This window comes from Actinia tenebrosa, unplaced genomic scaffold (genome assembly GCF_029948245.1).
Source record: "Actinia tenebrosa isolate PJP-AT-01 unplaced genomic scaffold, QUT_ActTen_1.0 PGA_scaffold17__23_contigs__length_9995812, whole genome shotgun sequence".
NCBI lineage: Eukaryota > Metazoa > Cnidaria > Anthozoa > Actiniaria > Actiniidae > Actinia > Actinia tenebrosa.
The window spans coordinates 2,137,351-2,160,079 of record NW_028292577.1 but is presented as its reverse complement, the minus strand read 5'-3'; the positions used below and the strand labels follow the sequence as shown (position 1 = coordinate 2,160,079).

General features: G+C 40.3%; 1 protein-coding gene across 1 annotated transcript in view; it reads right to left on the bottom strand.

The window, feature by feature from the left end:
- Positions 1-22,729, bottom strand: part of LOC116298030 (uncharacterized) — a 116,754-nt gene that overhangs the window by 63,637 nt on the left and 30,388 nt on the right. The window contains exons 24-48 of the mRNA XM_089031668.1: positions 21,896-22,564; positions 21,204-21,412; positions 20,227-20,554; positions 19,618-19,809; positions 19,132-19,444; positions 18,270-18,504; positions 17,545-17,835; positions 16,883-17,155; positions 16,065-16,360; positions 14,848-15,848; positions 13,923-14,096; positions 13,045-13,464; positions 12,068-12,777; positions 11,600-11,835; positions 10,937-11,190; positions 10,416-10,629; positions 9,770-9,910; positions 8,788-8,975; positions 6,394-6,633; positions 6,009-6,230; positions 4,930-5,427; positions 3,513-3,742; positions 2,716-3,016; positions 2,161-2,320; positions 1,270-1,614 (exon numbers count right to left, since the gene is read on the bottom strand). Of these exons, the coding sequence (XP_088887794.1) occupies positions 1,270-1,614; positions 2,161-2,320; positions 2,716-3,016; positions 3,513-3,742; positions 4,930-5,427; positions 6,009-6,230; positions 6,394-6,633; positions 8,788-8,975; positions 9,770-9,910; positions 10,416-10,629; positions 10,937-11,190; positions 11,600-11,835; positions 12,068-12,777; positions 13,045-13,464; positions 13,923-14,096; positions 14,848-15,848; positions 16,065-16,360; positions 16,883-17,155; positions 17,545-17,835; positions 18,270-18,504; positions 19,132-19,444; positions 19,618-19,809; positions 20,227-20,554; positions 21,204-21,412; positions 21,896-22,564 (8,140 nt within the window). The remainder of the gene's footprint in view (positions 1-1,269; positions 1,615-2,160; positions 2,321-2,715; positions 3,017-3,512; positions 3,743-4,929; positions 5,428-6,008; positions 6,231-6,393; positions 6,634-8,787; positions 8,976-9,769; positions 9,911-10,415; positions 10,630-10,936; positions 11,191-11,599; positions 11,836-12,067; positions 12,778-13,044; positions 13,465-13,922; positions 14,097-14,847; positions 15,849-16,064; positions 16,361-16,882; positions 17,156-17,544; positions 17,836-18,269; positions 18,505-19,131; positions 19,445-19,617; positions 19,810-20,226; positions 20,555-21,203; positions 21,413-21,895; positions 22,565-22,729) is intronic.

Genomic DNA, 22,729 nt, shown 5'->3' with positions numbered 1-22,729 from the left:
TGAGATATTCGGGATTTATTCGAATCATTTTAAGGATAACAACTTTTCAAGGTATATTTACATACAAGGGCAAAGAGCAACCCCACAATTTGGGTCCGCGAGACATCCGACACAATGAAAGAAAAATCTACGAGCTGAGTGACAGACGCCGCTGTCGCGCGAGTAATAAATAAGAAACCTTTGACATGTTCTATTACAAAGATGATATTAGATAATCGTATGTTTGTACCTATTCAATGCATAATAAACATTTTGAAGCAAATAATAACCGTTCTGTAGTAAATCAGCTAGGAGAATTACGAGCTCACATTCTAAATTATTCGGCACATAGATCTAAGTATATTGTCACAAATCTTTATATCACAACGCAGAATTCAAAAGGCAATCGGTTGTTTTCATAACATCAATCACTATTAGATTACATTGAAACTTCAAATTTAAGATCTTTATATCATGGACAGTACGTAGCAAATACAAATAATGAAATGAACGTAAGGAATTTTTATGAAAACCTCTTCCCAAGCATTGCTTCTTCTTCTAGTTCGGCTTCATCTTCATACATTATAACTTATGGTTCTAACTCTTCAGGATTGACAAAGCGAGCGTCCAAAGGAGTTTCCATCATATTTGAAGAGGTATCAAAGGTTTAAAAAAAGTCTGTTTAGAGATTCTTTTCACGATAACGCGTTTAAAACATCAAATAAACTTCAGGTAATTTAACAAGAAATGTATAGTCAAAACGACGCTAACATGACGGTGTTGAGTAAATGACGTCACAGCGTAAAACTGCTGTACATAATGACTCGTTGGCCGTGAGTCAAAAAATTAATGGCGGACGAAAATAAATCGTAAAATTTTGGCCCTTCCCTTTCGAATATTAGAAAGATATTTCAGTGAGAGGTTCTTAATGTGTTCAAGATTATTTCAGCAAAGTTCCAGCTCGAATGAAAGAGTTTTAATTTTGGAACGATTTTCGTCCAAGTGGCCCTTTAAGAAAGAGAAAAAACAAGAAAAAATAAGGGATATGATGATACGGAATGAAACAAGATGGGAGAAATTAAAAGAGATAAGATCGGATAAAATGAGATCAGATGAAAAGAGATCAGATCGTAAAGGAATAAAGGTAAAATACACAAAATAAACACACACTAATCAAGTTGGCCGGATGCCAAGATATTGTTCAATCTCTTGCGCACTACAGGTACCCGACTGTAACCGGACATCACATTCAGCGCCCCCGCAAAGTCCCCGCCCCCTTCAGAACCATACCTCCTCCTTTGAGAATCATATGTTCAACGGTGAACTCTTTAAAATATTCCAAAAATAGCCAAGCTCGCCCACCATCGTTAGAAACATCTTTGTAGTCTGATATATATAGCTGATCTGTGCGGTAACCGTTGTTATCAATAATGAGAGTGCGGTGCGTCCGGTTGCTTGCAAGGAATACTTGTCCAGGGCCACCTGGTTGAGTACGGCTGAATCCTCCATGAGATTTGTAAACACCGCTAAATCGGGATGTTTGATAGTGGATTGCAATTTGGCCACCACCACCACCTCCTCCGTCAGTATTGATACTAGAGCTAGCAACTTTGCCTCCGTTAGCCAAGAATTGACCTGAGATAGTCAAATAAGAAAAAAATATAGATAAAAAAGTCTTATTCCAAAAATACGTTAAAATGTTTACCCTAGCAAAGCCAACATCACTAGTGTAACTTTTAAAATGGGATTGTAGAATGCCTGTATGTGTGGGCAACAGTATTTATATTTGTTCTCTTTGGCTTTGATAAACAAGGTAGTGAGTTATTTTCGCGAGTAATGGCGTCGTTCTTTGATAAATGAGATAGGCAATGACTATAATGGAATACGTCAAAGTGGGTACATTCCCATTAGAACATATTTTTGCTTTTGCGTTTTTGCGTTTTATCAGTTACGTGATGTATGGCGAAACTGGGTGAATGCATTTAATAATGTTGTTTGAAAAACGAAGCCGCGCGCGGACAGATCGCGATATAAAGAATTTCACTGTAAATAAAATGCCAAGTGATATTTCAAGACATGGTTACGATTTGTCCTTTAAAAGTTTAAGAGACATTTAATTTTCGAATTTCTTTTCGTTGCAAAATATAATGATTGGTAGTGTTAAGTCATAAGGGAAAGTACCTTTTCCAGTAAAGAGGTCACAACGAATGTGGATACTTCCGCCGCTTCCTCCTCCGGTGCCTTCAAAAGAAGCTGATGCAGCCGACGCATCGATAAGACCATCGTTCTGGACAGTACCTTTAGATGTGATCATCACTACACCGCCACCAGCACTGCCGGGCTAAGATGAAAAATGTAATTATTAATGACGTTTTGATTATTAAAAACAGGCGGGATGCTCAGTGACGTAATGTGAAGTATAGTTTCCAGCTTCTCTCGTGTTCTGTGTTTTGATCAGGGTATCAAAAACGGAAAAATGTTTTCTATTTCTTTTATAAAATAACAAACGCTAGACAAATTATTCGTATTTAACGGTCATATCAAAACGCACACATCTCTGCTACTCTTTGCAAATTACGCACGGCATTTTCAAGCTTTAACAGTTTGCTCTAATGATTATTTTCTTTGATTGGCTTGGATTATTGTTGCGGCGCTAAATTCTTATGCAGCCTGGAACAGCCCATAAATAGAAACATGTTAAAGTGTTTTGCTTAGGTAAAGCTTAATTTTACTGACCATGTCTTTAAAACCCTGACCACCACCGCTGCCAGGATCGGTTGGTTTATCTAGAATTCCATAGGCTTTTCCAACTGTTGGCTGTCCTGCTCCTCTTCCTCCTGCACCACCATGACCTGCTCCAGATGCACTTGAAGTTGATGAAACTCCTGGTTCTCGACCCAGACCGGAAGAGAATCCCCGCGCATGGGCAGTAAGTACTGCTGAGACATCGATGTAAACGTTACCGGCGGTGAGGTTAAGAATACTGACGTTCATTACTGCGAACGCGTTAATCCTTAGTTCCTTCGCGAGGGATATCCTGTTATTAAAAAACAATCGTTTTCTTAGCGACAACGATGAGAACATCAGTCACAAAATATTTAAATACAAAAGCCTAAGGCAAATGCGTTGGTCACATATTTACTCGCTGGAAAAAACATTATCATACTGTATTTTAATTTATTGCGATCATAAGCCCTGGGCTTATAATATTCTCATTTGTAATGGTTTTTAACCCAGAGGATTTTAACCGTGTGAGCTTATAAGCAAGAAGGTTTATACTTGAGGGAGGGGGGGAGGCTTATAAATCGGGACGAAAAGAGGTAGCTTTTCCTTATTTCCGTTATCTTCACAGTCAATCTTTTATGTGCATCAACGAAACAAACACGGAATACCAGAGTTGGGCTTGTAACGAGAGGGGGGGAGGACTGGAAGACTGGAAGGATATTTGCGTTAGCGGCTACTGGGGTTAACACAGCTGCGCACACTGAATTCAAGACATTCAGTATTTAATATAGAGATACTAAAATATTTACGTGAGAGCCATTGGAGTTGATGCAGACTGTTGTATCCGTCCTCCATTCAGGATCATGATGCTCTGCATGGAGATGCTTCCTTGGGATGCGGAATTGATTCGAGCATGCGGTGCTATGTCCAGCGTGCTACTGTAGGAGACAACCAGGTCTTGTAGTCCTGTTACTTCTGACTCGACATAAAGTGATGTCTCTTGCAAGTAAAGCTCCTTGGGAAGGCTTACTTCGGAACCCTAAAATAAACATTTTGTTTAGATGTATTCGTTTTGTTACAGATTGCAGAACGCATATTTATTTTTTCCTGTTATCTTGCGCGCAACTTATTCCCGTCGTTGCACAAAGTAGAACCTTTCTTTATTACTGTTTGCAACCAATACGCTATTTTGGTCATGGAGGGTCAATAACAACACATCCTCTTCCACCTGCAATGCAACATTTTTGCGCAACTGTGTTGGCTTTTCCCGTGGGCACTTTTACGGCTGGTTCACACTAGCGACGAAATCGGAAGCGGAATCGGAAGCGGAGTCGTAAGAGGAGCGTACGATCTAGTGTGAACCAATAATCGGCAGAAGTGTGACGGAAGCGGAATCGGAAGGATCAGGTTTTCTTTTTCTTCCGACTCCGATTCCGATTATGACGCTTATGGATCAGTGTGAACCAAAGAATCGGAATCGGAAGCTTTGACCAATGACAGAGCTCATACCCAGGCCATTCAGAGCAGAAAACATTTCTCTATCGTGAATTCTCAATTCTCTCACAAGACTCTAATATTCATCGTACATTTTTCGTTTCGAATGTATATTTTTCACCCAGCAGCTTCTTGGTCTGGACTTTAATCTTCTTCGTCGTCGCCGTCTCAAACAACGAGCAAAACGACCAAAAGCAACAGATGATCTTCGTCGTTTATGTCACCCGCCATTTTAAAAACTAGCGGCAAACCTGGTAACTATGGGAACAACAAAGAAGCGAGCGCCGACACTAAATCGTAAGCTTCTTGCGCTTCCGATTCCACTTCCGACGCTTACGACGCTAGTGTGAACCTAGCTTTAACTCGCACAGTACATGTCAGTAGAATTAATTTTCTTAACTGCAACCGTAGGCAATCACAATGAGTATTGACTAACTTGACAAATGTACTACAAAGTTTGATTCCAAGCCCAAGCACAAACCGTGCAACAAAAGAAAGACAAAAAAGAAATATTTTTGTCCTTGAACTCAATTAATTCTTGTACTTGTGAACCTTGAGTTAATCAAAATGTCTCAAGTGAAAGAGAGTGCGCGGCTCATTCTGCACAAACTATTAGACTGGTTTTCATTTCACTCCTCTATATCTATAGGAGAGGGAACGTGATGATCTGGGACCGAAGCTAGTGACGGCTGCGGAGTTCACTACTGTATTTAACTATCATTAATAACTCACCTGATATGCACGAAGACTGAAGGGAATAACCGAACTGATACTGAGAGTAAAGTTAACTGATTGACTTCGTCCAACATGAAAAGTTCCACTCGAGTCACCCTTATATTCCTTAACCAACAAGCTAACGTCGGCATTATCATTCTGCAACCCGAGGTGGGCATCTCCACGAATATCAAGACTATCGATTTCAAAGTACGATGGGTTTACATCATCAAATACCAACCACGTGCGAGAGGCGTCTTGTTCCAAGTTACTGCTAACAAAATTTGATGGATCGTCTTGTCCAATATAGATTTCAAGTAAACTCAATGCAATGTGCGTCTTAAGCCTTGTCAGAGTTAATAGAAGTTGATTGATTGTTTCGCTTATGTCAATGTCATGATATATCCCAGTATCGAAGCAGCCAGAAAACCAACGCTGACCATGTAACTGCAGATTCTTCTCTTGAGGACGTCGAGATTTGAGAGAGTATTGGACTCTGTATCCGTCAATACAATACTAAAAAGAAAAGAAGTAAAAAGAAGTCAAGTCAAGAGAAGTGTGACTAGACTGAGAGCTAAGTCCCTCTATTTCCCTTGGTCACCCGTCCGTCCGTCTGTCTGTCCGTGCCGCGATTGGTCGAGGAAGATTGGTTACGATATTTTCCTTTCGTCCCTCCCTCCCAGCCCCCTTCCCCAGGGACTTTTGACTCCCAACCAATCTTCCTCGACGAATCGACACGGACAGACAGACGGACGGTGACCAAGGGAAATAGAGGGACTTAGCTTGCAGTCTAAAGTGCGATGTTTTCTTACCGGAAATCATCTTATTAAATCACATACATCAGTCTAGTGTTTTCACAAACAAAGATATATCCATGAAATTACACAAAAGCTAAATAACATCTATTCCTTTTGTTTTCGATTGTTTCATAGGTGCTATTCTTTACTAATACTTGTCTATACTTATGTTCTGCTCAACAAAATTGAGCAACTTAATTGGGACTCTACAGAGTACAATTTGGGATTTAATTGTACTCCTCTTGTCCAATCAGAATCGAGTAATTTTGTCGAATGTATTATAAAATTCGTAATTCTCACCGGGTATATTCGAATATGATGAACATAGGTTGGTCTGGGCAAATCTATTGTAACATATGCCACGTCACGGTTACTTATTACGAACGGTGTGCTAGTGTTAAAAAGGTTGGACACTGCATTACTTGACAGAGACGAAGTAGCAACTATGCCATTTATGGAAATGTACTTCAGAGTGTTATCGATATTACTAATTCCCGAGTCGTCAAGGTTCAGCTTCTCGATCTGAAAAAAAGATTGAGCGGTGAGATATCAAATTTAAGAAACAGACAAGCCTTTTCCGTCTTCACAGAAAGTAATACAGTAATTGTAGGTAGAAGCACGAGCACTATGGAGAAGTTCGTTCGTTCGTTTAACAAAGACAGCCATCATGCCACAGTTGTCTCACCTGGTTAACTTTTCCTTTTGATGGTGCCTTCTTCATGTTATCTATATTTAGAGTTCTTGTTCCTCTTGTCTTAAGGTTCCCGCCTTTCTCAACAAACACGGTACCAGCCGCTCCGTATTCGGCTTGGCCATTACCACCAGAAGCTTGTAAAGTTCCATCAAAGTGGCCTTGTCTGTAATAAACAGCTATTCTACCACCAGATCCACCACCACCACCACGAAAACCATTGCCACCATTTGCCTTCGAACAAATGCAGTAAAAATTTAATTAATGGCGGAAATTTTGTGTGCAACCATTAAATAATGCAAAAAGGTGGTTACAAAGCAGAGAAGAAAAAAAAAAAAAAAAAAAACTCGCACGAGCCACAAAGTCAAAGTGCAATATTAGATACTTGAGTGCTTGGTAATTCAATGAAGTTTATTTTGATATACAGTTCTACTTTCAATATATTACATAATTAACGCACCCGTACACGTTAATTAACCAAGGGCGCCAGGACAGACGGATTGGGTTTTAAAAATATGTGTGATTGTTTCAGTTATTCGTAGATTTCTAATTGAATTGATATATGTTTGTTTCTAAATGGATACTAAATAGTGTTCACTTATCTTTCCATCCAACGGTCTTTCTGGTTTGAATCAGCCGTACGATATGAATATATTTACCACGTCCACCAACGGTCTTTCTGGTTTGAATCAGCTGTACGTACGCTCTGAGTATTTACCGCTGCACTATCCATGCCAAGCAGCGCCGGCGCCGCTTCGTTAGCGATTACTCACCTCTAATAAGTTAATCAAATTTACCTTCAGTACAGTAAAATAGACCGGGGTAGGAAAGCAAGAGCGGTTCTTTTGTGCTCTCGTCTGCTCGGATAATCCAATTATTTTGGCAGTACATAGGGCACTTTGTTTACTCAGCGATGATAGATATGACTTTGGCGAACGCAAAACGAAGCCCGAACCACGGTTCGTTCTTCGTAATACGACACTCGAGGTCAAGCTAGCCAACGATCATTGTGTTCAATTTACAAAGTGTGTTATGGTGCGGCTCGTAGGGTCATAGTCATTGGTAAGGTAGTGGGTTCCTGAAATATCTTCAAAATCAATAACAAAATAAATGCCCGAAATATTTTTAGATTCTCAAAAAAATAAATGCCCCATCTGGGCCCACTTGTAGCCAACCGATCGACACGTGATATATGATCTGTGATATAGTTAAATACGTATCGTCATCTAACTTTCTCTACATGTCGATTAATATTGTGTGGGTTCCTGTCTAAGTACAAACGGCTTTTTCTCTAGCAGGGTTTGCTTTCGATTTCCCATTTGATTTGTTCCTATCATCTATTTGCGATTACTTCACCGGCTATTGCAAAAAGTACGTTACACTGAGGCACAGACGGGCCTGTTCTCGAGGACGGGTCTGTCATCGAGAAAGTGTCGTATTACGAAGAACGAACCGTGGTTCGGGCTTCGTTTTGCGTTCGCCAAAGTCATATCTATCATCGCTGAGTAAACAAAGTGCCCTATGTACTGCCAAAATAATTGGATTATCCGAGCAGACGAGAGCACAAAAGAACCGCTCTTGCTTTCCTACCCCGGTCTATTTTACTGTACTGAAGGTAAATTTGATTAACTTATTAGAGGTGAGTAATCGCTAACGAAGCGGCGCCGGCGCTGCTTGGCATGGATAGTGCAGCGGTAAATACTCAGAGCGTACGTACAGCTGATTCAAACCAGAAAGACCGTTGGTGGACGTGGTAAATATATTCATATCGTACGGCTGATTCAACCCAGAAAGACCGTTGGTGGACGTGGTAAATATATTCATATCGTACGGCTGATTCGAACCAGAAAGACCGTTGGATGGAAAGATAAGTGAACACTATTTAGTATCCATTTAGAAACAAACATATATCAATTCAATTAGAAATCTACGAATAACTGAAACAATCACACATATTTTTAAAACCCAATCCGTCTGTCCTGGCGCCCTTGAATTAACCAAAAAATATGACAATTCATTTGTTAATTCAGTCAACAAAAATGGCAGGTATGACGTCATGTACTAAAGAAGAATGGTAATGAGTAAAGAAATATTTTCTGTTCTTTTTTTTTCCTTTTCTTTTTCTCTTCGTTTGTTTGTCTGTTTGTTTTTTATTTGTCTGTTTGTTTGTTTTTTGATCGTTTGTCTGTCTGTTGTTTGTATTTTTGTTTGTTTGTTTGTGAGTTAGTCTGTCTGGTTTTTTTTTGTTTTGTTTTTTTGTTTTTTTGTTTTTGTTTTTGTTTTTTTGCTTGTTTGTGGGGTGGCTGGGTGGTTGTTTTATTTATTTTTGTATTTGACAGCAAACTATTGACCTTCAAAGTCATTAAGGTTTAACATTTCCTGCTTTACCTGTGCGACGCCACTGCCCTCTAAATAATTAGTTTTAATAAGAATACTTCCACCACTACCACCACCAGAGGCTGGTCCACCATTACCACCATTGACACGAATAGTTCCTTCGATATCCATAGTATTTGAAATGTTGAGAAAAAATATTCCACCACCTCTACCCCCTGAGGCAGAGCCACCACTACTCCCTAACGAATAAATAAAGCAATCATAAAGGTCAATTAAAGTAATTATATTCGTACTTTTCGTTCTAGCACTTCGCACTAATTGGGAAAACGTTTTTGTGCACACAAACTACCACTACATTCATTATTCTATGCACACAACATTCAACTCATACATGGTTATTTTTACCAAAGAAACCGGAAGAGACCGGAGTAACCGGAGAAAACCCTCGTTATATGGGAGAGAACAACACATCAAACAAACTCAATCGAATACTTCGACGATATGGCAGCCATCATCAACATGGGGGCAAAACAAAACAAAGAAGACAGAAAATATATAGTTTCGTGTGCTTGTCTTTCTTTTATGGGTAAAGATGTGTCGTCTTAATTTAACATTTGTTGTATTCTCTTGTAGTGAGCAGTTAATATCAATCGACGTCATTACTGTAAGAAAGATGTATTTGCCCCCCTGGACGCCCCATGCCCCATGCCTTGCGATCCAAGATGGCCGACGTATCATCGAAGTAGTTCATTGACATATGGTGCTCGCAGGGCTCGAGGCAGCGTAGCGTACCCCAGCAATGCACCCATAAACGCTAACCATCCATAATGATTAGTTTTACTTGCTCTTTGTAAATTAATCATCGTTATGTTCAGTATCTTAACAGTTATTGTTTATAATGCTGTAAATTTCTTTGCGTCCTCTAAGAAAGCCCCACAATGCACTGCAATGCCAACTACACCCAGCTTTATCCTCGACTTAGGAATGGTTAATATCAAGCACCCAACCAAAGTGCTATAAAAGGGAAACTTACCGAAATCTAGTGGGTTAGTGAATGAGCCATAAGATGCTCCTGTGTACGGAGAGCTTGCAGCGCGTCCTCCTCGTCCACCATGTCCACCACCACCTCCACCGCTTGTCCCTGATGCGGGAGAATCAGGTCCCGTACCTTTACCTAAAAAAGTCTATACGTTAGCTAAAAAAAATAGAACTATTGGAACAGACATTTTAGGCTTGGGACTACCTATTTCAAATCATGTGTCATTCTGTTGACAATAATAGCTTAGCACAAAGGTTTCCGGACGAGGCTACTTGCTAAATCAAATATATTCTTTTCTCCTGACACGAATCACTGAGCATTATGCACAAAGCGTCACACTGAAACCTTTGTGCGTGCCAAGCGAAGCATATTTCGGAAGTGGGCTATTTTTTTGAGTTTTCATGAAACTTCTCATGCGAAACCGTTAACCAAAGAAATGGTATTCTAGGGAATGAAATGGCTATTTGATGGGAAACCATTATGCCCAGGCCGAAAAGTTCTATTGCGTCACGGTAGTGAAAAGCCTGGTTTAGTTCTTCGATTAATTAGTGCAGGAAACAGTATTCATGATGATTCATTAAGGTCAAAATTACAATGGACCACGCAAGATAACACTGATACTGCGATGCCTTTAACAAACCTTTGTAGACGAAGTTCTGTCCAGTCAATGACGCTTCAACCACAGCCAATGCGTCAACCGTCATGTTTTGCGCATGTACATGGAGATTGACCGCTGATAACTTTCCTCCTCCAAACACATGGATATTTTCGCCGCGGAATTCTCGTACTCTTTCCTGGTTAGTGACAGTCATTATGCCTTGGTTTCTAATCCTTATGGACTGGAAGTGAAAGATCTGAAAAACATTTTCAACAAAATAAATAAAAAATAAATAAAAATAACCTAATGCTCGGTCTCCAGGGATAACGGATCCAAAAGCTCCAAAAGCGCTTCGACGCCGCATCAGAGAGCGAGAAATCAGAAACAATATGTGCAATAGCAGCAACCTCATGTCCTTAGTAGATAACAATATCCTTTATTACGTGAAGACACAACATTAAAAATATACAACAATAAAAAGTCTCAAGGGCAATATTTTTGTCACATTGTGACAAATGTGTCCTTAATGTTAAACCCTAAGTATGTTGGGACTATCAATTTACCCTTGTAGGGACACCATTAGTATTGTACATCTCTCGCATATGTATTGCTCCTCCATCGACTACTGTGATGTTCTGACACCTTCGTAATACACCATCAACCTCGACTGTTACGCCAGCAACACGTAGTTCTCCCTGCATGGTGGTCAAACCTCCTTGGTATATGACCATGTCCATGGGTAGATGGGACTGTAGTGACAGGAATGTCTGGTTAAAACCAAGATGGATCCTACCACTGCGATCACCCTCCATTTTACCTTGTTAATCAAGAAAAGTTATTTTAAAAGGGAAATATTTTCATGCAATAACCATCCAGCCTCTGAGTGCCAAAACATACCTGCTAAATGAAACCTGCGTATATTACTAAAAAATCTTATTCAAAAATCTTACTTTTCCCCTTCTTTTTATATTTTCTCTCTGTCTGTCTCGAGTTTCTTTCCTTCCTTTCTTATTTATACAACATACAGTCGCTTCTTCATTTTCAATATTATAATTCAATAATTCATTATCCAATATTTGTTTCTTCCAATCTCTTTGCCAGACAGCATGCTTAACCCGCTTAGTTAGTCTCTCCAGCAAGCTAGCTACTTAGTTAGAAGGGTAGACAAACAGTTTCCGGCACACAGCAGTCATAATTGCAAATAATTTCCAGATATAATTACATACCTATCACAACGTATATGGCATTCCTTGTTGCTTTGGGCTTAATAAATGCTACCTGGGCACCTCCGTATAAATGAATTTCATCCAATTCAACATCACTTTCATTAGAATCCTGTGCACTGTCTTCAAGAGTGAGCCATACACGAGCCGAGCCATGAAGAGAAAAGTCACTGTAAGCCATGCTCAAATTAGCTGATGGAAGGCGAGGTTTTCTGTCTAAGGCGTTAATATACAGGGTCCTGAAAAGACAGAAAAAAAGTGTCAAAAAGCCGGAATATTTTACTAAGGCTGAATGGGGTGTACCCCAAGGATAAGTATTAGGTCCTTGTTATATTGGTATATGGCAGGTTTGAGTTTTCATTACGTTACACAGGAGTGGCGGGTGAGACATCAGTTCAAGTGTTTCATATCTTAAAATAGATTTTATTGTAATAAACATTACCACCCTAGCTAGTATTTGTATTGAATTACCTGTTTTGGATCCACTTTGTGCCATTGATCGGCTCATTTTCTAACTGTTTTATTCTGTCGCCATGAGCTGCCTCATCCATTCGATCATGACCGTACGTTGCGTTGTCGCCTGGAACATGATCCAAGAAAATTGTTCCAGGACCGCCAACTTCAAAATGACCACCTCCACCTACTGCAACATACTTCCCAAGGAAATGGTTTTCCCTGTAATATACAGCAATTCGCCCAGCTGCACCTCCTCCGCCATAGTAAGAAGTCACATGATTACCATCGCCTCCTGATACGTCGACGTCACCATCCCCATGGATACGAGATGCATAAATTAAAACACTTCCGCCACTTCCACCCCCGCTACGCGTGTATAAGCCTGAAGACCCGCGGGATGAAATTGTGCCGTCGATGTTTAAGGTATCGTGCGCTATTATTTTTAGTCTTCCTCCTCCTTGTCCACCAATGAAAGGGAAGACGCCGGAACCTCCATTACTACCCAAAAGCGTGGGAATTTTGTAGTTTCCGTATGGAACACCAACCCGAGGCTGGTTAGATCCTTGGCCTCCAGTCCCCCCGTGACCGCCACCTGATGACCCATAACGATGGGCATGGCCGTTGCCATAGCTCCCCTCTTGTATACCAAGGCCATCTCCTGATAGGACCGCAAATGGTTCAACTGTAATATTCTTGTAGTCTATTGTAAGACTGCTGGCCTCAATCTAAGTTGAAAAAAAAGGTTTTGGTCTTCATTAGGCGGGAAAAAAATTGATGCACGTTGGTAGGTGGACAGCCAAGTACGGGAACAGGAACAAACGAATAAATTAACTGAAAAGCTCAACTTAATACCCAAGCATTGTCAATGTCGTATTTTTAACATTTCGATAAAAAAGAGACAGAAAACCTAATCAACCCCTGAAAAACTAAATAAATTTATAAAATTGTAATTTGAAATTATTTACTCACAAAAAGAATCCAAGGCAAGTTACCTTTCCTCCTCCACGAATGTCAAGGGTTTCCCCTAACATCGTTACATGCTTCTGATCGTTCCTTTCAACAGCTAGATACCCAGATGTCTGTACGACCACTTGGCCTAGATTGAACTCCGTCTCCGTCGAGTCTTTAATAACAAATCGACAGCTTGGTCCGACAGTTAAATTTTGCATTCGTTCCATTGTGCCTTTCATGATGACTTCAATATCACGGCATGTCATTAAACGGGGAAGACCAACACTGGAATTTTTCTGGCTAAGGAAGGAGAAAGGCAGATGTTGTTCTTCACCTTTGAAGTATACGCGCTGTGTCTGGCGAACTGTCATTAGACCGAATGAGTCCCCTGTTATCTTGGAAGCTTGAACTGAAAGGTCTCTACCACTGAGACCTAAACTTGCGCCCCCACCAATAAGAAGCTAAGACATGAGTAAAGTTAATAATTAATAATTTAAAACTTCATACTATAATCTCGTCATATTCAATCCCTCCTATTTTCTATAAGCTTTCATGTACCCAATAGTGTGAGTACAACACAACTGTCATGTTGGAGCTATGCCATGCTATCAAAACAAAATACAAGTTTATCATCCAACATGTCTGCGGCCATGTCTTTCGTTGTATCATCCATGTGGTGTGATTTTTATTTTTATTATTATTCTCTTAACTGTAACTAGGGTCAAAGGCAAAATGCCAATTGCTGCCAGACATTCCTTTGAAAATGTCAGCAGAAATGAGAAAAACGCAGCGAAAGGCGATTTATGGAAAACGCTACTAAAAAGCAACCCTACCTTATGCCTATCATTCTGTTAAGGGATTTTTTTATAATCATGGATGGTGGATGCAATACATAGATAGAATATATATTAAAACAAACCTCATCAAACACGAAGTTCGTGGTACTTTCGTCTTTCCCGACTATCCATGTTGTTGCTGGAGCCGTGCAGTAGGGATTTTGTTCTACTGATGTTGGGTCCTCAGCAATAAAAAGCCTCACCAAGAACAGAGATGAATAGGTCGAGCTTGCATGCTTTTGAAGGCTAATTGTTACCTTAAAAACAAAAAAGAATTAATTTAGTTAATTAACATATAACTAGATTCCAACACACTTCGTAGAACAAAATTCCTTGATTTTTCCCTGACCAAATCCTACTTTTCACTGACTTAAAGAAACACAAGTTTAGAACAATTTCTACTGGTACATCATGATTCCATAAGGTTACTCTCTTCTGAACTTCCACAAAATGCTTAAAACGTCGTTTTCAAATTTAAAATCCCTGAGATTTTTCTTTGACCTTTGACAAAAGCTTTTTTAAGAGTCTAACTCTGGCAAAAGCTTTTCTAAGGCTTTAGGGTATGTTGAAGCCTGCTAGGGTAAGAATAGATACTATATACTTCTTGACTGAGTGGCAAGGCCAGACGGGAAAATATTTAGCTCGTGGTCATGCCGTACGGACCGAGCACAGCTCGCCCCGTTCAAATTTCCAAGAGACAAATATTTTCCCGTCCGGCACGCCATAACTCAGTCAAGAAGTATTTTGTCACATGAACCAATTTTTCAAAAAAAAAAAAAAAAACAGCCTTAAAAATTCTGCCAAAATTGATCATAAATATAGCGCGCGAGCAGGATGGTACGACTCATATGATAACTTGCATTTTTATATTGCTCTCATTCCCCATAATGAGAAATTGCACTAAAAAAAGGAATAGGAGAAATTTAAAAATTTCGTCTCATAGAGCCCCATTTTTTCTTTTGAATTTTAAAGTTGAATGTTGATAGCGATTTTACAATTCCTATATACCTTATCTACTGTACGCTGGACGTTCATTCTTTCTGGTTGGCCTCGTAGGCAGTCAGATGTGTCAACCCAGGCTCGTGATTGCTCCACGACTTGGTTTTGAAGGAAAACACGAATAAAATGATCTGTCATGTAATTGGCCTCACAAGTTGGGTAAATAAGCAAGTGATCCAAAAAGAGAGGTGCAGGGAACTGATAGGTAATAACAGGAGAGCGAACTAAGCTTTTGTAGTAGCTACTGGTGCTGGTGAGGAGGTATCCAAGATTACGTAAATCATAATACAATTTTTTGTTTATCAGAACGTCAGGTGGTGTGTCTGAAGTCGATAAAGTTACTCCTGAGGGTGACTGATAGGTTGGCACAGTTGTAGGATACAAGCTATTTCCTGCTAGAATGAGCTCTCTTGTCTTTTCCACCGACAGTCTTCCAGTTTTTGATATTCCATTATTGATTTGAAGAGTTCGATAAGGATTAGAAAGATTCGCCCGGTCTTCTATATACACCGTACCACAACCACCCTTTTCAGCCGAGCTGGAACCACCGTAAGCCTGGTAAGATCCAATGTAGGTACTGTTCCCTGTATAGTACACAGCAATTCTACCACCACCACCGCCACTACTACTTCCTTCTCCATCGCCTCCGTTCACCTCAAGTGACCCCTCTCCGTCCAAGTCAAGCGTGCGCACGATAATGCTACCTCCTGCACCACCTCCGCCACTTGCGCGTTCTCCATTTGAATGGACACGCCCCTCTAATCTAAACATCTCGGTAACATCAAGGATAAGCGTTCCTCCTCCACTGCCACCATTTCCTCCTCCGCTTCCATATGTCTCAGGATAATAGATGGTGCCATATGCCTTTGATGACAGCAAAATTTTATCTGCTCTACCACCACGTCCTCCGTGACTACCACCCCCGGACCCACCGTTGTACGGCGTGTATGGAATACCCGCTCCAGGACCTTGTGCGGGACCCCATCCTCTGGCGTCAGCCGATATTTCACCTATGAATCGAAATTATAGTTTATAAGATATAGATTTAAGAGTTAATTAATTATTTAATGGATGGATGGATGGATGGATGGATGGATGGGATGGGATGGCATGGGATGGCATGGGATGGCATGGGATGGGATGGGATGGCATGGGATGGGCATGGGATGGGATGGGATGGATGGATGGATGGATGGATGGATGGATGAGTAAATAGGATAACAAACCTGCAACATCGACAGTGATGTTCACTGCTTCAATCCTCAGGTCATTAGCAGTTAACATTCCACCACCGTTCACCACTAATCTTGTTACATTTATAGTAACACGTGTTAAATTTCCAGGTGGAAGGCCAGTGGATATTAGTTCACCACGGGATCGTATGGATATGTTAATGAACCGGAAGTGACCTGTCTCTTCGTGTACAGATTTCCCGCCAGACCAAAGGTAAAGTTTACCGTTACGATCAATCGTGTAGTCATCAGCATGAGAAAGAGTACCATTTACCTCCATGTAAACATCCCTAGAGGAAAGTCGTTAATACAGAAACATCACTGAAATTGAAAAATGTTCAATTCCGACTTTCAAAAGTGTTACTTTTCTTTCAAATACCGTATTTCTTCTATTACGTCCCCGGGGCTTATTCTTTTATTTCAGTGCTTTTGGGCTGGGGGCTTACTACAAGGGGGCTTATAATATTAGAGGCTGTGGGCTAAATAAATTTTCCCGATCTTTGGAAATTCGTCATAGCTTCTGCCTCACAAAGCACCAGCAGGTAATTTTCGTCGATCAAAAAAAAAATACAATCAACATCAGGCCTCTGTTGTATTCCTAAAAATTTTGCTTTCTTATTTGTATTAACAGCTTCATTAAATTACAATTCTTTGCTTGCGCATATGTTTACGTTACCAATCTGGCTATCAACATGGCGAGGCACATGCAAAACTTGAAACAGGGACTTTAGGTGCTATTGTTGCATCTCCTTGGAATTGATGTTTGCACAGTTCCTAAATACTTATGAATAAATAAACTAAACTGAACTTACCTAAGTGACAAGCGCCTGGGGACCTGTAGACTTCCATCGTAGTAAACAAGTGTGTTTATTGGATAATAGATGTCTACATCATCAAATGCAACGTATTGATACCTCCCTATATGAAGCACACCACTACGATCGCCAACTAGAGTCCTTGCCTTCAAGTGGACTTGATCTCGAGTTGCTCTGCCATAGATTGCCACGTGGGCGTTACCATGGAGATGGAACTCGTCAAGTGTGTAAGACGTCGACTCATGGAGCCATGTCACACCGCCAACCTTACTAAAATATAATTATGTAAAAAACCTCTTACTTTGTATAATTCCTTAAAATAACGAACCGTATTGCCGCCCCTTTTTATCATCGTTTTCAAATTAAGGAGACAATAATCCGTTTTAAATATGCTTTCTTGATGCAGCACAATATGCCATTAGCGGGACAAAATCACATAACTGTTACTGGATGGCAAAGAAAATAAAACTTTTGCTGGATTACTAATGTCAGCACGTGACTGCTCCTTGCAAATGGCCTAATGTGAATAAAATGTACATAAGTATGCATGGGATTAAGCTGTTTTAACCCAGATCCACGCGTTTACGCCCAAGATACGATCAAAACACACATGCAATTATCAATAGATCCGGTTTGTGACTAGCTAGAATATTAAATACCTTATATCGTGATAGATTCCTTTCAACAGATGTCGTAGTTTTCCTTGTCTATCGACAGCAAGTGGATAAGCCAACTTATAGTTATTTATCTTCAACACTCGGTATTCGATATTAGTGGAGTTTCTTCTCTCCAGATAAATAGTTCCAGAAGCTCCCGCTTCAATATTACTGTCTCCACCTTTAGCTGATAAAGTGCCGTTAAAGTTGATCATGTAGGTGTGGAATATGGCTATCCGTCCTCCTGAGCCGCCGCCGCCATTAGGCGAGCCCTTGCCACCATTTGCAGAGATTCTGAAAAATACGAATAGAAAGCCTATTCATAAATTGTTCACAGGGAATAGGGCTAAACCTGATGAAAGAATCGCACCCGCTTTTGAACCAAACAGTTGGAAGGTATTAAATATATTACTACACGGGACCAGAAAATGTGTATTAAAAGCCAGAGAAGTCGTTTCAAGAGGGACGAACTAAAGGGGATCGGATGAAATGTTCCGTCATAACAATGAAAGTGTCCATGACAGCAGGGTTTCTACTAAGCGCGGTTTGAATATAAGACAAGAAATCTGCGCAATCACGGCTGCTAAATAGCGCCTTAATATGCATCACGAAAAGTCCTCCACTGGTCATAAATGTAAAGCGCATTGAGACGTTGTTTAAATGCGCTATATAATCTATAGAACCTCTCATCATTATCATTATCATTAATCGCATCTCTATTTCCTTACTTTCCATATCCGCTTAGATCGTGGCAGTTAACCCACAAGCTGCCACCGCTTCCACCACCAGCAGTACTCCGAGATGCGCCATCTTCGGCATCTGCTGACAGCTGTCCATCAAGAACAAAATGACGGCTTTCTATCTTGAGAGCTCCTCCTCCTCGTCCACCAAGTCCGCCACGAGTGATGGTGTTTCGACCTGAGCTGGTCGTGCTGCTGCGATAATCACCGTAGTATAAGGTTCCTTTAAAGAAAAGTGATAGTCAAAAACACGATATCACATCACAATGTTTTCTCTTGATTTGTGAAATATTTTTGTATTTCAAACTTTGAATAAAATGGACATTAAAAAAAAAAGTTAAAAATGGAGCTATTGATATGCTAACCCACGACCCGGTAGCATTGTGGTGTACGGGTTAACCAAGTGCGTATAGGTTTCCGAACACACGAGTGGATTATTCGAGGATTTTGGTTCACTTAGAAAAAAACGAAGTGAATTCGCTGGGATGCTTTCCAATTTTTGTCATATTTAAAACGATGCTTCATTATCGCTTCATTTAGTATAATATATGCCAGACACAACTACTAGCCGAATGAATTTGCATACCGAAATTTAGATTTGAATAGAATCCCCCTGACAATTCCCGTACAACACGATATTACCCACGACCCCCTCGTCATGAGCCAATTACACCTATATAGCATTTTACACATTTCCACAAGGGTATTTAAAATGTCAAAATGTGAAAAAAGTGGGATTGGCATAATAAATTTCTTGAAGTTTAATCACTTGGTCATTTCAAATTTGATTATGGAATCAATTTTCATGTGTACTAGGATTTCTCTTTTTCGCTATCAGAAGTCAACCTACCATAATGATTCCCATATCCACCAACACTACCATACTCCCATGGCTGGATTAACGACCCATAGAATGCACCAGCACGGTTTGATAAAGAACCTCTTCCGCCATTCCCAGCATGCCCTGCGCCACTAGCTCCTCTAATGTTACCAGTCCCTTGACCGGGACCCTCTGATGGTTCAGACTCGCTACCAGTCCGTCCCTGTTTGGTTTGATACCCAGCGTGGTTATGACTTAATTTGCCCCCTGAGTAGATGGCTAGCAAATGATATGCAGTGATGTTCAGTCGGTTGTTAGATTTGAAATGACCGCCACCGTAGATCTAAAAATGCAAAATTGACAAAAGTGTCAGTTCTAGTGTCTTGACATGTCTGGGACTGTCACTAATGAATAACTTTCACCAATGAATTTTTGATCTCCGTCTTTTGCGCTGCCCCCATATACACACTGTATTAATTTGTCTCCTATAAGTAGATGCATTCATACATTCCTTACCGTCAGATTTGTGGTACTAAGTCGACTGTTCAGGTTTTTATTTGTGGAAAACAGCTCAAACGTCCCCTCGTTCTGTACATGCAGAGTTGATAACTCGTACTCGCCTGCAGATGTATTCTGACCAAGACTAGAGTTCGAATCCGAATAAAACGACCCTCCATCGTACACGAAAAGATCCTGGATGCCCGAGATCTTAAAACATGCAAAGAAAAAAGGGTGTGCTTCAATTAGACACCATGAATTGTATAACATAGCCATCTATGATGTAGGACACGTAACAAGTACCCCTACTCACCCCCCCCCCCCTCCCCCCACCACCCCCTTCACCTTCCGAGTTCTTCCCGCTCATTTACACCTAACCATTTTCTAGATAAGCTTGTTTTGAGAAGAATATTGATTTAAAAAGTTTTAAAAATAAAGCCCATAGTTAGATCGAGTGGTTTGGTCGATAAAAACCTTAAACTAAATAAGCTATGAGCTTTTGAATAACAACAATTGAATGAGTTCATTATAACGAGGTCATTGCAAAACGCCATCATCGAGCCAAGAAAATGAAAAAGAGGACAATAAATGATTGAGTATCTAAGACAGGTTTTATGCAAACCTTACCTTTCCTGACGATCTAACGTTGACCTGTTGCAAGAAGGCTCGTTTTGGCATTTCTATGCTTCCATTTTCGTAAACACGAAGACCGAATGGAATATCAGGATCAGTGACTTTAATTTCGAAATCTTGGTTGTATCCAACATGCAGGAATCCACTTTTATCACCATAAACCCGATCAGCTTTGAATGTGACTCCAGAAGTCAAGGATGTTCTAGGCTTAATGGCCAGCTGTGCTGAACCATGAATGTGGACCTCGTTGAAGGTGTACTTGTTGGTACCTGATGCTGGTTCAATCCAAGTTTTGGCACCATCGAACTGACGATACTGGTACCTATGGAAAACCAAAATACATAATAAAAATATATAAATATTAAAACATATAAATGTTTTACTAAAGGCTATATTTTTTGATGTTTTGACATTTTTGTTTCTATATTCGGTATTAATTTTCCTAATGTTGTTGCTGTCATCGTTTTTTAAACTGGCTCTTTGAAGATGTTCTCGTGTTACTGTTGTTATTGAAACTTTTTTAAGTGTTGCAATAGTTCCCTCTGCAGCCAACTTTTAGGGGTTCAAGTAACTCTTAAGGAAATGAAAAACAAGAGTGAAAATGGTAAGGAAGATGCACACCTCGTCTCTAGTTTCTCTCATTAAGTAAAAATCCAAAGTCCGGCCCGCCAATTTCGGGTTATTTCTCTAGCTCCAACTGAGTTGCACGAAGAGTGGATAGCACTTTAAGTTGGATAAATTCTATTTCTTCAGTGGATAAATTTATTGGGTATATAACCGCATCACTTTATCCACTGAATAGTAATTTATACAACGGATAGCGCTATCCACTCTTTGTGCAACCTACCCAGCGAGCAGCGGTGATTCTTATTTCCTCCGTTGGGCTCATAGGGTGGCTCGAAGGACAAAAGACCTCTACAAGCAGGAGAAATAATACCTTCCCTGTCCAATAGAAATGGGAAGTCGCCTACCTGTCTGATACACCGCTTCCTTTCACGAAGATTTCGATTTCAGACATTGCGACATGAAGCTGATTAATGGCGTGACTGAGGGTAAAAGTGATGGTTTTGGCATTTCTAAGAACTGGTAGTTCTACAAAGGAGCCTTGTTTACATCCATTGCTCATCGTCACAACACCATTTGTGACTGAAAGAGATCCTTGCCCATCGTTTGTTGTAACCTTAAAAACATATACATGAAAAAAAGATTGTTATGTTATTTCGCGTCGTGGTTTCCTACTGTACGCTTCTTTAGTGCTCTGACTCAGCATCCCGCGTGTTTAGACCAGAGTATCAAACACGAAAAACTGTTTTATATTTTTCTCTAAAGACTATCACTATATCACTATCACTTTATCGCTATCATTATCGCTATTTATATCTAAGTTATACACCTATTTCAAAAAACGTTGTAAGTCGAAAAAATAAAATCTGAGATCTCAATCTTTAAAGCCCATCAAAGTAGTTTCATTTTAGATTGGAATATGAAGGATGACCTTTGAGTAAGAAATGTGATTTCTCGTATTTCAGTCAGAAAACATAAAAGTACAAAAACTCCTTTTCGTCTGAGATTGCCCGTTTCAGATCTCCGACCGACGTTTTTTTAAATAGGTGTATACTGAGTGCTGGTCGTATTACTTGTCTTACATGTAAGTTAACCTCACCTGGAAATTTGAAGGATAGTTGCATGATGGATAAACACGAATGTGGTTGATAAACATCAAACTTTTCAAGTCAAACACCAGGTTGGCAGATGAACATTTTGAGACGAATGCATCACATCGATCAGAAGAATAAGTTTGTTGAAACAGGTGCCCAAGCGAAAACGCTGGACAAAGATTACACACATGATGGGCCCTAGCACAGTCAGCTATTGCGCAATTTGTCGTGACAGTCACGCCATTTAGTGACGTGTAACTCTGTGAGCGGCCGACTCTCCCTCCAGATAATTCCAACCTCTCGCCTTCATTTGGTATTACATCTGAAAGAGATTTCTGCCCATTGTTGTTGACTTTTAAGATAGAATGACCTGTCTCAGTGTGTTTGAGGAACACAGTACCAGATGCCCCAGCTTCTGCACCTGATATCCCTCTGCCTCCATAGACATCAAAGGTACCCCTGTAGGGATGATGGGTGTATTTATTACTATAGTACGCAGCTACCCGACCGCCCGAGCCTCCACCAGAACCTGCGTTTCCTGTCCCTCCTAATGCTTGGATAGCACCAGTGTGACTACCAGAGAGAGCATGCGTGAAGATGAGGATACTACCACCACTTCCACCTCCGTTGCTTGACGTGACGTCATGACTGTTAGCAATCACTTGTCCATCGACCTGTTGAAGATTTTCACACTGCTTAGCAAACTAAGATAACAAAATGGCACGTTTACAGCTCATCGACATGCTTTAAATCCATCAACAAAATTATTCTCTTAAAAATTGTTTGTAAAACCATTACACTGCTTTAAATAACTCAACATGCTGCCATACTAAACAAAC